This window comes from Oreochromis niloticus, linkage group LG19, assembly GCF_001858045.2.
Source record: "Oreochromis niloticus isolate F11D_XX linkage group LG19, O_niloticus_UMD_NMBU, whole genome shotgun sequence".
Classification (NCBI taxonomy): Eukaryota; Metazoa; Chordata; class Actinopteri; order Cichliformes; family Cichlidae; genus Oreochromis; species Oreochromis niloticus.
The window spans coordinates 3,053,742-3,069,434 of record NC_031983.2 but is presented as its reverse complement, the minus strand read 5'-3'; the positions used below and the strand labels follow the sequence as shown (position 1 = coordinate 3,069,434).

The window sequence follows — 15,693 nt, the reverse complement described above, 5'->3', positions numbered from 1 at the left end:
AATCCAATCCAGGAAATGTTTTTCCTGTGTGCTTTTGTCCAATTTTGGTAAGCTCGTGCCAATTATAGCCTCAGTTTCCTGATATTTGCTGTCAGGAGTGGCACCCAGTGTGTTTCAGTGTGTTTGAGACCCCATTCCCACAAGACTACTAAAGGAAGTTGTACAATTAATTAATACTTTAATCTTAAACATGATCTCTATTAATCGGATATGTACCACAGGCCTTCAAGCTGGCAGTAGTTGAACCATAACTTAAAAGACCCAGCTGTTTTAACTGTAGGCCAATCTCCAACCTTTTATTTACCAAATTCTTGAAAGAGCAGTTGTAAGCTAACTGATCACCTGCAGATTTGAAGAGTTTGGGTCAGGTTTCAGAGCTCATCACAAAACCTAAAAAGATTTAGTGAAGGTCAGTGTCAAAGGTAACTTTATTGTCTCTAATGAGAAATTGATTTGCAGTATGTCCACACATCGAAAACAAAAACCCCAAACAAACAAAAAAAGAGAGAACATCCCAAATTTTATCAGTAGCATCAACAAAGTGCAATGTGCAGCAGTGATGGCAACAACGCTTATGGTTTAGTGTTATTAAACATGACAATAGCAGCAGGTATAAAAGACACTCGATGTCTCTTGGTCTTCACTACAGCACTTCATACCAAGCAGCTGAAAGTCTCTAAAGAGAGGACGGTCTGAACATAACATGACAGAGGTTGCCTTCCTCAGCACCAGGCTGTTAGAAAAGACCACAAACTGGACCTGAGACCAGTTGAGCATATTCAATAAAACTTTCATAAAAAGGGTCATCATTTCAGATGAAACGTTAAAAACTCTCAATCACCTTAAAAAGTACAGTTGTTGTTGGACCTTTTTCACTGTAGCATCAAAATGTGACTCAAAGGACAGAGCTTTGTCAAGAACAACCCCCAAATACTTATAATGATCCACCAGTGGCTCATGTCACAACAGGCCCATGGGAATACTCTTCACCATGAAGGACGCTTACAATGACTGTGTCATCTGCATATTTAATGAAATGCGTTTTAACCTGTGTACTACGACAGTCATTAGTGTACAAAATATACAGTAGGGGAGAGAGAAAACAACGCTGTGGTGAACCAGCTGATTGGAAAAACAGATGTTTACTCTCACACACTGAGATCTGTCAGTTAAAAAGTCTAAAATCCAACCAACAAGGTTACAAATGATCTTGTTATGGCCTCTGGCAGTGGACTCATCTCTGTGCTTGTCCTGGCAGACCTCAGTGCAGCCGTCAGCCTCTTGACCATAATATTCTATTACAGCAATTAGAGCGTCCTCTTCATTATCTTCCTCCAGTCTCCAGTAAAACTGTTAAATCCAGAATTGAATTTAAAACCCTTGTCATCACATACAAGGTCTTGAATAATCAGGTCCCATCTTATAGTAAAAAAAATCATAGTACCTGTTAGAGTGAATTGTTAAATGTTGTCATTTTTAGGCTTACCATCTCTACATTGTTTTAACTCTGTGATGAAAGGAATTCTTCTGTCCTTCCCCCCAGATTCTCGAGGCTCTGGGTGGGGGGCTGTAGTCTTTTATTACAGACACATCCTTGTGAAGGTCTTTTTGATGTAAGCTTCCTGCCCAGCAGGAGGACACACACACACACACACATTCTTACATACATACAGAAGTTCACACATATACATACAGTGCCTTGTCTTAGAACCATGTGGGCGTTGCTTTGCTGTGATGTGTTTTGTGTGAACTGCTTTCCCAATAAAAGGCAGCGAGAGGAGGCCGGATTTGGGGTCATTTTCGTGGTAGACACAGACGAGGCCTCCCTTGCAAGTAAATCGATCGATCGCTGACTGTCTTGTTTTCTTCATGACAAATAAGTCTCTAAACCAGCGGGGCTTGTGGAAACACAGACCCAACAGTACCCAATAGAGCACTTTGCTCTTGCAGGATTACTTGAGGTTTCTACGGTATTTAAAAGCAGAATGGGAAGCAGAGCTTTCAGCTTCCGGGCCCCTCTATCTTTAAGATTATGATTTCCTTTTTGATAAATCATAGTTAGCTGGTTCAGGTCACCAGCTGAGCTCCATGTGCTTCAAGGTTCAACAGGCTGCATGTTCAGAGATGTTCTTCTGCATATTTTCATTTCATATATTCATATATTTGTTAGCTGTTGCCTTCCTTTGGGCTCGAAACAAACTGGCCACTCTCCCCCATCCTTTAGCATCAACTAAGCATTTTTGCCCAGAGAACTGCCACGAACTGAATATTTTCTCTCTTTCTTTACAATGTAAACCACAGAAAAATGACAGATCAGTAGTTTCTAAACTACTCAGACCAGCCTGCATGGCACCAACAGTCATGCCACTTTCAAAGTCCCTTTTTTCATTTCCCATTCGGTGCCTAATTTGAATATCAGAAGGTCGCTCTGATCTGTTGAGGCCATACAGCAACTGAAACATCAGCTATCCCACATTTTTGAGTTGTTTTTAGATAAAATAGGACAGCTAATCAGCAAAATTGGGCCAGTCAAAAAGTGGCATTTCTACAAATGTAACTTTAATTTACTAATATGACAACGTAATATTATTATTAATATTTTTATGTGATATTGTTGTTAACATATTTTAATGGATTTAAATTATACTGAAACACATGGATTATTCCACTCTCTTGGCTCTCTGGCTTCTCTCGACTATTCTGCTCATCTTTCCACTGATTGTATTTTTTCTCTTGCAGACATCTTTTCTGTCTCTTTTCTGTTGTGTTCAGACCCTTTTCTCTCCTCTCTGTTTCTTTTCAACATGCTGTTTGTAATGTTTGATTCAACATCTATCATATTTATCACTTCATTGTGTCTCTTTCATCCTCTTCCTTTGTGATGAGGCTGATAAACCAGAGATGCTCTGAAAGTTGACAGCACAGTGGAAATGGAGGTCATTGATTTATGGGCATTCAAATTCAAATTCAAATTTTATTTGTCACATACACAATCATACATAGTACGACATGCAGTAAAAGGCTTGTTGCTGTGCAATGCCTGACCATAAAAAACTAAACATAGACATAAAACTAAACTAGCAAGAAATTTATATAATTTACAAATTAAAAATTTGAAATTTACAGTAAAATTGAAGGTAAAAAAAAATAAATAAAAAATTTATAAATAAAAAAGCAAAAATAGAATGTGTAAATTTAACAAACTTAAGAAACTATAAAAGTGTGTAAATAAACAGTGTGCAGAGTAACAGTTGCTGATGGACAGTAATGAGAGACGGGTTCCTACAGCTGGTTCAGGGACTGAGGGAAGAAGCTCCTCATTCTTTCTGTTTTGGCCTTAAGGGAGCGGAAGCACTTACCAGACCTCAACAGTGAGAAGAGTCCATTGTTGGGATGGGAGAGATCCTTCATAATCTTCCTGGCTTTGGTCTTGCACCACTTAGTGTAGACGGACAGCAGGTCAGGAAAGGCATACTCAGTTCATGTCATCTGTGAACTCCAGGGGGAAGGGTTAGCAGCAACAACACAAGGAAGAGCGATGTCTGTGGAATTATATTAATGTAAAAAGTTCTCCATGTGAAAAAACATAATCACAATCCTCACACATAAATCAACGTAAGTGCACATGCACAAAGAAGCCATAGCCAAAGGTCAGCTGATTCAGGAGAGCAGGATTAAGCTTTGAGAGCATAGCTGCATTCACAGAGGAGATACTGGCTTCTTTGTGGACATAGGGACATGTGTGGGGACAGTGTGATGTGCAGTATGAGGGACAGATGGAGGTGGGATTACATCAACGATTGGCTCTGAGCCCCTCTTCTTTGTAAAGGTGATAGGCAGGCTGTCTCCTTGATGCTTGCAGACTACATTGTAATCTGTAGCGAGATTTGGGAGCAGGAAGACACTCTGACAAGGTCGAGGTATGAAAGAGGAGGAATGAGTCCGTAGAAGCACGACAGGATATATGTGTGTGAATGAGAAGCAAACAAGTGTAGCAGCGAAGGTGAGAGGTAGTGAAGGAGGGTAACTTTAAATACATGAATCCAGCCAACGTGCACAGGAGAGGTGAAGAGGAGAGTGCTTATTTTAACTGTATCTGCCTTTTAATCTTATTTAATATAATAATTGTTTTATGTATGTCTTATTTTGACTTCTGTGTGTGCTTGCTTTATTTTTTATTTTTATAAGTTATGTATCATTTTATATGTCAGTTACTATGTTTGTTCGTTTCGTGTGTGTGTGTGTGTGTGTGTGTGTGTGTGTGTATATATATATATACATATATATATCTGGTTAAATTCAGTATGGTTCAGACAACAGTCTTCATGATAAAAATCCTTAATATTTTTTTGAAAACATTTGGTTTTGAGACATGTCAATCAGTTTTTTTGTTTCCAGGTTGTGTATCTATAGTGGCACAGCAATTACTTACATCAATACGATGATATTAAATGAGGGCTTCTGTTTAAACTGCAGGACAGATGAAAACTTGGTTGGATTCATTACAAACATAATCCAAAGCATAAAAACAAGGAGCTGAAAGCTATGACAAAAAAATGGAATAAATGTTTAAATACTGATTTTGGCTGAATTTGTGTTCATCCTCACTGGTTTGCCAGTTAGTTACTAATTTAGTTATGATGCATATTGATCAGTCAAACCTGAGAAACTGATCAGCTTCAGTCTTTGTCTTACTGTCATTCAAGTACAGATGTTAATAAGAGCCTTTGTTGAATGCTGATTAGAGCATCATAAGAAAAGAAAATACCAGGACTGGTCCAGTATTAAGTCTTGACAGATAAATGCTTCATGCTTTGCTGCAAATGAAGCAGCCGTTGGTAATTTTTCCAGACCATGGAAAAATTTGGTGCCATTTTTTGCCTACACAACTAACTTCTTATGCCAAATGATGTGCCGCACAGGTTCACAGGATTCTCACAGATATCTGCCAAATCTCATCAGAATCCAACTGAGATACACGATAACGCGTCACCCACAGCTTACACATGAACTGTGTGTGAGCTTCAATCCCATTCCAAGCATGACACCAGTGTGTTTGTTTAAAAATCACACCAAATGTTTATCTTTATATTATCTTTCTTGAACAGACACTGAATGAATCACATGGATGGATTACTTTCACATAATTTATTCATAAAATCACAGATGCATACTTCTCATTCATACAAAACGCAGCCAATTATACTCAGTGTTCTTTGCAGTCAAAATCTTATATTGAACCAAAACTTCAGTTCTGGCTGTGATATACACTTAAATGCACATTAACAGAAGCCGTTTCTTCAGTTTCAGGTATACTTTTCTCAGGGGAGATTGTGCATCGGTAGAGGTATCAAGTACAACTCTCTGCATGTGCGTAGGGTGGCCAAAGCAGCTCTCACGCTAAGCTGGGCTCCAGGCCAGGGTTGTCGGCGCCCGCCGAGAGCCTGTTGGTTTTGGAGTGGGTCATGTTCCAGCGCTGCATTCTCCTGCGGTAATTTTCAGAGTCCACTGTATCCATGTGAGCTGATTTCAAAACTGTAGATGGGTGCAGTGTGTTGTGTAAAGCTTGAAAAAACAGCCTGTAGAGAAGAGCACATCAGTCAGTCCTCTAGAACTGTGGCTGCACGTGACATTTTCAAACTTCATTGATTTCACCTTTTTTCTATTAACGACTTCACTCTAAAGCAGTGGCTCGGTTTAGACTCTGCCTTCTACTGATAAAAGTCCTAATTTAGAAAATAATATGTCATGTGACATTTTGCTTAGACTTTAACAAGCAAGCTGTTCCTTGTGGAGTGCCAGCCAAGTCTCCCTCCTGACATATACGATGGTGCTGTTACAGGTTTGTTGCCTTACAAATAAGTAATGTCTAACCTTACACCCTACACATTGACTGAAAATAGCTCAATTAGTTTGTGAGTAAAGAACTATATTCAAGACAACAAAAAACACATCACAACAACACTTCACCTTAAGGTACTTTCACTCACTGATAAGAGAAAATAAAACAAACCCACTCTAAGTTTTATCAATCACCATTTCATTCCAGTCAATTTTAAGAACAAACACACACACACACACACACACACACACACACACACACTCACGCGCGCACGCGCCAAAAAACCCCTCTGGGTTTTTCACAAAATGCGGACCAAAAGAAGGAAGTTTGGCCCTTCCAAACAAAATATGCACAATATATGACATTTTTTTACTTCTTCTTCTCTTTAAACAAATAGACCAGGCCATTCGAGGTAGTCCACTCCTGGTCCACTGTTGGAATGAACTCCTGATTCAGCCGTTTGTTTTCTTCCAGTTCAAAGGGAAGTTTAGCCTACCCTCCGACTTAGTGAGTGAGGAGGATATGATATGTTTGTCTTAGACGGAGTAAATGGGCTGAGCCCCTACTGAAGCCCCCAAACCGTGAAATCCAACTGGTTAGCTGGGCGTGGAAGTATATGCAATAGAGAGCAGGTCAGCCACTAACCAGAAGGTCGGTGGTTCGATCCCAGTCTGCTCCAGTCTGCATGCCAAATATCCTTGGGCAAGATACTAACCCCACGTTGCCCTCCGATGCATCCATCGGAGTGTGACTGTGTATGAATGTTAGATAGAGCACTTAAATTGTTAGAAGAAGTGCTGGTGTGATTGGGTGAATGAATTAGTTGTATAAAGTGCTTTGAGTGCTCAGACAGAGTAGAAAAGCACTATATAAGAAACAGTCCATTTACCATATGTTACTTACTACACACACTATGTAAAGTATGTTTTTAATCATAAAAAGTCACATTAAAAAAGTTTTGTGTTCCTGTGAAAAACTAAGTACAACTCATGATTCAGTGGCTTACAGAAACTCCTTTAGCAGCATTAACTTTAACAGTCTGTAACATCAGTGAGGAGGAATTCTGCACCACTCTTCTCTTTGTTTCTTCAGTTGTTGAGATTTCCAGGCATTGGTTTCTGCAGCGCTCTCTCAACATCCAACCGCAGCATTTCAATTTCAGTTCCTTGTTTCTTTTCTTTTTCAGCTACTCAGTAGAGTTGCTGAATATACTTGAGGTCACTGTCCTGTTGCATAGCTGTCAGACAGATAGCGTCACATTTGGCTTCACAGAGCCTAACTCAGTGACAGCAAAGTGCCCAGATCCTGTAGCTGCAACATAACACACTGTCTAACTGCTCGTTTGCTCAGATGCAGCCTAAACCATACTGCTGTTCTCTTTAGATGAACAGACGTTCTCCTGAAAACTCTTACAAGCAAGCCACATTTGTTCACCACCACCAGTAGGGGCTGCAGCTATCAATTATTTTAGTAATCAAGTAATCCATCGATTATTCCATTGTTTAATCAAGTAATCGGATAAGAAATACTTTTGTCTTATTAATGACAAATAATAAATATTCAAAAGAGAAAGTTGAACTCCATACAACACTGTCAAAAAACCCCTAAACCCTTTGATTGTATGTACGTACCATATTTAAATTACATTTTTAAAGAAAACATTTTCTTAAATGCAAAATTATATGAATAATCTCATGTACTGTCAAAGGTCAAAATCAAATAAGATACATGTGCAATCACAAGGCATTAAAATGTACCTTTGCTCTGTCTTCCTGAAAAACTGTAAAATTAGGGAGCAAGTTTTTGTGCTGCTGAAAACAGATGTTATGATGATGTACACATCAAATAATGATAATAATAATTCAGTGTCCAACCTAACAACAACGAGTTTAATGGCATGTGTACATTTTTATTGGCTTATGAAAAAAAGCTTTTATTTTCATATTTTTAAATTCCAATGCAACTGAATTAACAGAATGTTTAATATTATTTCAATTTCAATCTGAAAAATGTTATGAAAGCCTTAAAATTAATATAGTTTTGTACACCCCGTGCCCCCTTTTGACTCACCCCTGTTTCAGCCTTCGGTAAACTCCACAATTTAACCAGTCTGGTATCAGACCGAGTTAATAGTTCATCTGCATACCTTCTGAGGCTTACTGCAGATTACTCTCTGTGTAAAACAATAGATGGTGAATGGAGCAGCTACAAAGTTCATTTTTCTTCACGTTGGAGTTGATCAGGCGCTTTGATGAAGGACTGGGGACTCTAGATTTTTCCCAGTAAAGGTTGTAATGGAACTGTGCTCCTGTTTTGGACGCCAGAAACACGTTTTCTTTCACTCAGCCTGAGCTCGGTTTCTCAGTAACACCGCCGCCTCTTTGCTCTTCGTGGTGTGTAAACAGACTCCATGTTAAATTGTGCCAGAGTCATCATCACTGCTGCTGTTATCAGTGTTTCTATTTAAAACTGAAGGCTGTGTGGGCTTAATGTTGTCAAAACGTTTATAGCAGCAAATGCGGGTAAAGCACTCACGGTTACGTTGTTTAACACATTGACACACTACAGGGCCTCGTGTGAAACGAAACATTGTAGCAAAGAATTTTTAGTGATTGAATTACTCGATGAATTGTTGTAGCCCTGTTTCAGTCTTTGCCTAATTTTACTCTAATGAACTTTAACATTTAAAAGGTGAACTGCATCTAGCTGTCGGGCTTTTTGTAATTTCCCCGAGCATTGCACAGAATTTTTTGTGCACACCTGAATGTGACAGACCAACAAACTGCCAAAACCAGTCCTGTGAAAACCTTTTTTTTTTCTTTTACAACTGTAGTTATGTGTGTAGGGGTGTTTACTATTTACACATATATATAATACAGGAAATTGTATGATTTCAGTTTTTAAAAAAAACCCATATAATTAAAGGTTAATACTTAAACCTTTTCCTAACAGGATCCCTTAAAGTGCTGTTGGCACTGATTTATTTTTGTAAATAATTGCCTGCAGCTTATTATAATATGTTTCTTAAAAATACTGCAATATTTTATTTATGTATTTATTTTGATTGGTCTGTCCAATTAAAATGAGCGTTTCCAAAAATAGAAATTTGGAGACTCCAAAAGACCACTGGAAACCATGGTAACGAACACTATTTTACCCGAAGCATATGTCTGGTTATAAACAAATTAAAATATTTGTATTTAAAAAACTATCCTGGATATCTGGGTAATGTTTTAGGAATGAAAGTGACATCAGGTTTCCTGGGTTGTTGACTCAGTGTTTTCAGTTTGTACTTTGTCGCTGTTTATTTTCCATGTGCTTCGAGTTTTCTTGTGTTCGCCTCTGTCTGTGTGCATTATGTTCAGTCAGCCAGCCGTCTCATGTCCTGTTCATCCTGCCTTCACAATAAACATCCTCAACCAGCCTGCGAGTCCTGCGTTTGAGTCCACTCTTCTCCACATCCACACAGCGAACGAGAAACATTGAAAATCAAGGTGAAAAAATGACGCGACAGCCTCGCCCCTTTTGCTGAAATTTCATTGCAGCAAGTCAAAATGGTATTCAGTAGTTTGTACAGCCCCCTCGTGCTTGTATGCATGACAGTGTTGGAGCATGCTAAAGAGACGATCGATAGTACCCTGTCAGCATCTCCTGCCAGATTTGGACCAAGGCATCACTGAGCTCCTGGACAGTCTGATGTGCACTGGATGGACTGGGACATGGATTTAGGTCAGGGAAGCATGGGGGGCTGTAAATGGTACTAATTCCTTCATCCTCCAGGAACTACCTACATACTCTTGCCATTGTTGGGCATTGTTGTGCACCAAAGTGAATGTGGTACTGCACCAGCATAGGGTCTGACAATGGGTTCAGGGATTTCATCCCGATGCCATTGCCTAGCCTGTAGAGGTCTGCGTGGAGGACACAAAGACCATCACTGACCCACCACCCTCATGAAGTCTATTTCTGATTGTTTGGTCAGAGACATTCACACCAGTGGCCTGCTGGCAGTGCTGTTCCTGTTCCTCATTGCACAAAAGAGCAGATATCAGTTCTGCTGATGGACCCTCTACAGGCCTGTCCAACTATCTCAGAGTAATCGCCTGTCTCCTGTGCTGGGAGATACAGTAAACCTGGCAATTGCGTGTATTGATATGCCATCCTGGAGGTGTTACACTAGCTGTACAACCTCAGCAGGGCCCAGGTATCACCTTAAGCTACCAGTAGTGACACTGGCCTAAGCCAAAAAAACATAGTCAGAAGAGGAGGAAAAGTGTCCTTTACCTGTAAAACCATTCCTGATTTGGGGGTTATCCCATTGTTGCCCCTCTAATGCACCGGTTGTTAATTTTATTAACACCAAAGATGGATTATCAGCCATGCTGCTACTACAAGATCAGTAACTCAGAAGTTTTACTGACTTGATGCTGTAGTCTGATTAAAAAGTGTAGCTGTAATTTTTCTGATCAGTAGAAGAAGCTTGAGAACCACGGGAGTGACAAAACAAATTCAGTGTATCGCTGTGGTGATGACGACATTGGCACCTCCAGGTGTCATTAGAGTAAAGCTCTTTATTATTAATGAGTTATGAAGACCCCCCAAAGGAAATACACTACATGTGCATGAGTTTTTGCAGTAGTCTTAGTGTGTGTGTGTCTGTGTGTGTGTGTGTGTGTGTGTGTGTGTGTGTGTGTGTGTGTGTGTGTGTGTGTGTACCTGGGTAACAGAGCTGTCACAGTAGTGAGAACACATATGATGTAGAAAAGAGAGTGGGACATTTGGAGTAATTCAATCCCCAGAGGATTGACAGGGGGGCTGCAGGTCACACAGAAGCCACTGAGGAGCAGTACAAAACCAAAATAGGAAGCACAGCTGAGCACCAACACGACCACGTGTATCCATGTCTGCAAAAAAAAAAAAAAAAAAAGATTCAAAACTCCAGAGCACAACTAAAGACAGAGAGCTGCTCCTGAATCTTTCCATTTCCAATTCTGACTTGGATTACATTTTTCCTCACGCTGTACACCAAAGGCCTCAAACCTAAATGAGCCGAGGGCCACTGCTGCCACTGTCATCTCATGTGAGGGCAGCTTTAGTGTTCAAGTAGTACAAAAAGCAAACAAACAACAAAACACCCACAAATATTTCCAAAAATGTAGTTATTTTTTTGTTTTTTTAATTTCAAATATTGTATAACAAACTGCAAACATGAACGCAGATTATTTTTTCGCACTCTTAACTAACTGAAGCCTTTCATTGAACTACCAAATAAACACATTGGTCCTCTCTTTGTGGACAGACACGTGGCAGCACTTCTGCTGTCATTTTGTTCATATGTACCAAATAAAAGTGCAGACATAAGTGTGCACATTAGTTTGTGACTAACACAGCCAATCCCTCAGCATGTTTGTGCTCTCTGCTCGTGTTGCCTTCATATTAAATCATTTAAAGAACTTATTTTAACATTGCACTCAACAACAAACAAATCCTCCTGAACAGAAAAAGTCACTTCAAGGGACAAACTGCATTAGATTTCTTCACGTCAACAAGTAGGGGTGACCTGAGCCGGGAGTTTGAGACCCCTGCTGTACACCCTAACATAACACACATAACCTTTAAGCTACACACTTGTTATTGCAAAGGCAAAGTAACTGAGACACAATCCAGCTTCAGTATAAATGATTTTGAGTGGTGGTGGTGAGTCTGACCAGTGTGTTGCTCTCGATCACTTGGTGCAGCAGAATAATGAAAAGTGCTGATGCATTGATCGGTGAGCCAAAGGACAGCACCCCAACATCTGATCCTGCGTATGCCTGTGAAAACAGAAAAAAATCCACTAAAATACTCTAACATGAAAATCTTAGAACAGTAGGACAAGACAGACAGACCCGCATGCATGTAAATAGAAGAAATGCGATAAGTAATGATTTGCATGGTGTACTTACAAAGTAAGGCACAAAAAAGCAAACGAGGCTTTGATAAAAAGCATCCAGGACCGTGATCCAGAACATGTATGGAACACACGTCTGTGAAGACATCACAATCATCTATTACACTTTCTAAACAAATATTAGTGTTACTGACGTCACGCGTACTTGTTTGGCTAGCACAAGCCGCAACACTTGAATGAAAAACAAATGACCCATGCTTAATGATAATGAGGTAATGAGCTAGGCCAGAGGCCAGCGGTAGGACACAGATGAAAGCATAACAAACAGAAATATGGTGGGACATGATCATATGAACAAGCAGGTGGCGTCTGTATGCATTTCGATTTTTCTAGTATATGTAATGTACATATGTATAAGATAAGATAAGATAACCTTTATTAGTCCCACATGTGGGAAATTTGTTTTGTCACAGCAGGAAGTGGACAGTGCAAAAGTTATATAGCAAAATTAGAATACAATAAGAATAAATACAGTACACAACTGTATAGAATAGAATAAAATAAAATACTATATACAGCAGAATAAATAGAATAAAATATACAATAGGATAAAAATAGAATGCAAATGCTATATACAACTGAGTAAAAATACAACGATGCCAGAAAGCTTATTGCACTTAGTGTTATTGCACATGTGTGGATGTGTGTGTTTGATCAGTTAAAGTCTTTGTTGTGGAGTCTGACAGCAGTGGGGAGGAAAGACCTGCGAAATCTCTCCGTCCCACACCGTGGGTGCCGCAGTCTCCCACTGAAGGAGCTGCTCAGTGCTGTCACAGTCTCATGCATGGGGTGGGAGATGTTGTCCAACAGTGATGACAGCTTAGCCACCATTCTCCTGTCACTCACCACCTCCACTGGGTCCAGAGGGCATCCTAGAACAGAGCTGGCCCTTCGGATCAGCCTGTTCAGTCTCTTCCTGTCCCCAGCAGAGATGCTGCCGCCCCAGCAGACCACACCGTAAAAGATGGCTGAGGCCACCACAGAGTCATAGAAGGTCTTCAGGAGTGGGCCCTCCACTCCAAACGACCTGAGTCTCCGCAGCAGGTACAGCCTGCTCTGCCCTTTCCTGTAGAGGGCGTCTGAGTTATGAGTCCAGTCCAGTTTGTTGTTCAGATGAACACCAAGGTACCTGTAGCTGTCCACAGCCTCAATGTCCATACCTTGGATGTTCAGTGGTTGCAGTGGAGGATGCTTGTGCCTGCGGAAGTCTACCACCAGCTCCGTGGTTTTACTAGTGTTGATCTGGAGGTAGTTCAGCTGGCACCAGTCCACAAAGTCTTGGGTCAGTCCTCTGTACTCCTTGTCGTCCCCATCAGTGATGAGGCCGACTATTGCAGAGTCATCAGAGAACTTCTGCAGGAAGCACTGGGTGGAGTTGTGGGAGAAGTCTGCAGTGTAGATGGTGAAGAGGAACGGAGCCAGAACCGTTCCCTGTGGGGCCCCCGTACTGCAGACGACCCTGTCCGACACACAGCCCTGAGTCCTCACATACTGTGGTCGGTCGGTGAGGTAGTCCAGGATCCAGGTAGTGAGGTGATGGTCCACTCCAGAGTTCTCCAGCTTGTCCTTCAGAACCGAGGGAAGAATGGTGTTGAAGGCACTGGAGAAATCAAAGAACATGATTCTCACAGTGCTCCCAGCGGTCTCCAGGTGAGCGAGGGAACGATGTAGGAGGTGAATGATGGCATCATCCGCTCCAATGCCAGGCTGGTAGGCAAACTGAAGTGGGTCCAGTGATGAGCTCACAAGGCGCCGAAGCTGAGCCAGGACCAGCCGCTCCAGGGTCTTCATCAGGTGGGATGTCAGAGCCACCGGCCTGTAGCTGTTGAGGTCCTTGGGGCGTGAAGTCTTTGGCACTGGAACAACACAGGAAGTTTTCCAGAGCTGTGGGACTCTTCCCAGCCTCAGGCTCAGGTTGAAGAGGTGCTCCATCACACCACACAGTTGGTCCGCGCAGGACCTGACGACCCTCGAGCTGATGCCATCTGGACCCGCTGCCTTCTTGGCTTTAATCCTCCTCAGTTCCCTCCTAACCTGGGTGGTTGAGAGAGACAGGCTGGAGCCTTGTGTTGATTGTGTATTGGATGCTGTTGTTGGGGGTGGGGAGGAGTGAGCAGGGTGAATAGAGGAGGTGTGAAGTGTCTGAGGTGTCAGAGGTGGAACAGCAGCAGTGGGGGTGGGTGAGTCTGCAGCCGATGATGGAGACTGCCTCATGGATGAATCACATCTGTTGAAGAAATGATTCAGTTCATTTGCCCACCTCACATCCCTCCCAGGCAGAGAGTTCTGATGTTTGTGGCCTGAGATGGTTCTGAGGCCTCTCCAGACTTCACCGTTGTTTTGCTGAAGCTGGTTCTCCATCTTCTGCCTGTAGCTGTCCTTCCCCTTCCTTATCAGTCCCCTCAGCTCTCTCTGCACCCTTTTCAACTCCTCCTTGTCTCTGGTTTTGAAGGCCCTCCTCTTCTGCTTGAGGACAGCTTTAATTTCTGGGGTAATCCAAGGTTTGTTGTTGGAGAAACACCGTACAGTCCTGGTAGGTACGGTGTTATCCACACAGAAATTAATATAGTCAGTAATGCATGTAGTAAGGCTGTCGATGTCCTCTCCGTGGTCGTCACAGATCCCACACAGTCAACTCAAGACAATCCTTAAGAGCCTCCTCGCTCTCCTCCGACCATCTCTGTACTGTGCGGGTGGCTGGTGGCTCCCTGCGCACTAAGGGCTCATACACAGGGACAAGGTGCACCAGGTTGTGATCAGATCTGCCCAGGGGAGGGGAGGTGATGAACTGTATGCCTCTTCTGCATTGGCATACAGTAAGTCCAGTGTTTTATTGTCTCTGTTGGGCAGGTCACATACTGGGTGAAGGTGGGCAGTGTGGAGTCCAGTGAGGCATGATTGAAGTCCCCTGATATTATGAGAAGGGCTCTCGGAGATTGTGTTTGCAGTCTGCTGACCACAGAGTGGAGAGAGTCACAGGCTGCATCCGCGTTGGCCGAGGGGGGGACATACGCTGTTAGCGCGATAACATGCGAGAATTCCCGGGGCAGGTAGTACGGACGCATGCTAACGGCTAACAGCTCAATGTATGGCTATGATAGTGCCCTATTTTCTATCTTCTGTTTCCTCTTTCTGTGTAAATAATAAAATGATCACAGAAATGTAACTGTTGACATATTAATGAAAGTGAATTTATGTGTTTTTTTCTGTTATACAGGAATGTTGTGATCATGTTTGTGCACATTATGACTTAGCAGCCCGGTTAGAGTGAAGAATATTTTAGTAGGTATTAGAGTTTCATCATAGCAAGTGTAGAACCAGTTTACATTCAGCAATTTAAAATACTTAAAATAAATAAATGTGTTGATAAAGTTTTCATAATTTAAGCAGTTTTCTTTTTTCATCAACGTGATACAAACATGTTGAGACTTAATGATGCTAACTGTGTCAGCTAAGGGTTTGTGTTCATAAGCTGCTCTGTTTCAGAAAATACATTTGTTAGGAGCACTGACCATATTCTAGGAAATGTTTGACAAAAATGAAAAAACAAATGAAATCCTTAAACAGCAACTGCCGTTTGTATAGTTTGTATGTCATTTCTATGGCAAGTGTGTGTTTGCAGTAACCTTGGAAGTTTGTGCATCCTGGTAGAGCTCGGGCAGCTCCATCAGAGTGACAGCAGGTAAATCTTGGTCGAGAATGCCGTAAATGAGCGGAGGAGCTGACGTAAAGATTAGATTGAAGAGGATGAGCACCCAGGAGTTGGTCATGACACTCCCAGAAAAACCACAGAAGAACTGATACCAGAACAGCAGATTCACATACATCTGCAGGTAAGAAACACACAGACAGCAGTGAGGAATTTCCTTACTTATTACTTTTTTTTATTCGTGTGTCAACA

The 15,693-nt window shown here is 41.6% G+C and overlaps 1 protein-coding gene across 5 annotated transcripts in view; it reads right to left on the bottom strand.

Annotated features, from left to right (window-relative positions):
- Positions 1–5,133: 5,133 nt before the first annotated feature.
- Positions 5,134–15,693, bottom strand: part of atp10d (ATPase phospholipid transporting 10D) — a 49,827-nt gene continuing 39,267 nt past the window's right edge. For 3 of the 5 annotated variants that reach the window (XM_005477702.4, XM_025900855.1, XM_013266071.3), the window contains 5 exons: positions 15,419–15,619; positions 11,788–11,868; positions 11,551–11,655; positions 10,559–10,746; positions 5,134–5,579 (listed from right to left, as the gene is read on the bottom strand). In XM_005477702.4, coding sequence (XP_005477759.1) covers positions 5,396–5,579; positions 10,559–10,746; positions 11,551–11,655; positions 11,788–11,868; positions 15,419–15,619 — 759 coding nt within the window. In that variant the 3' untranslated portion in view covers positions 5,134–5,395. Of the gene's footprint in view, positions 5,580–10,558; positions 10,747–11,550; positions 11,656–11,787; positions 11,869–14,775; positions 14,925–15,418; positions 15,620–15,693 lie in introns of those variants that run through there. The other 2 variants (XM_025900854.1, XM_025900856.1) reach the window with 2 other exon arrangements.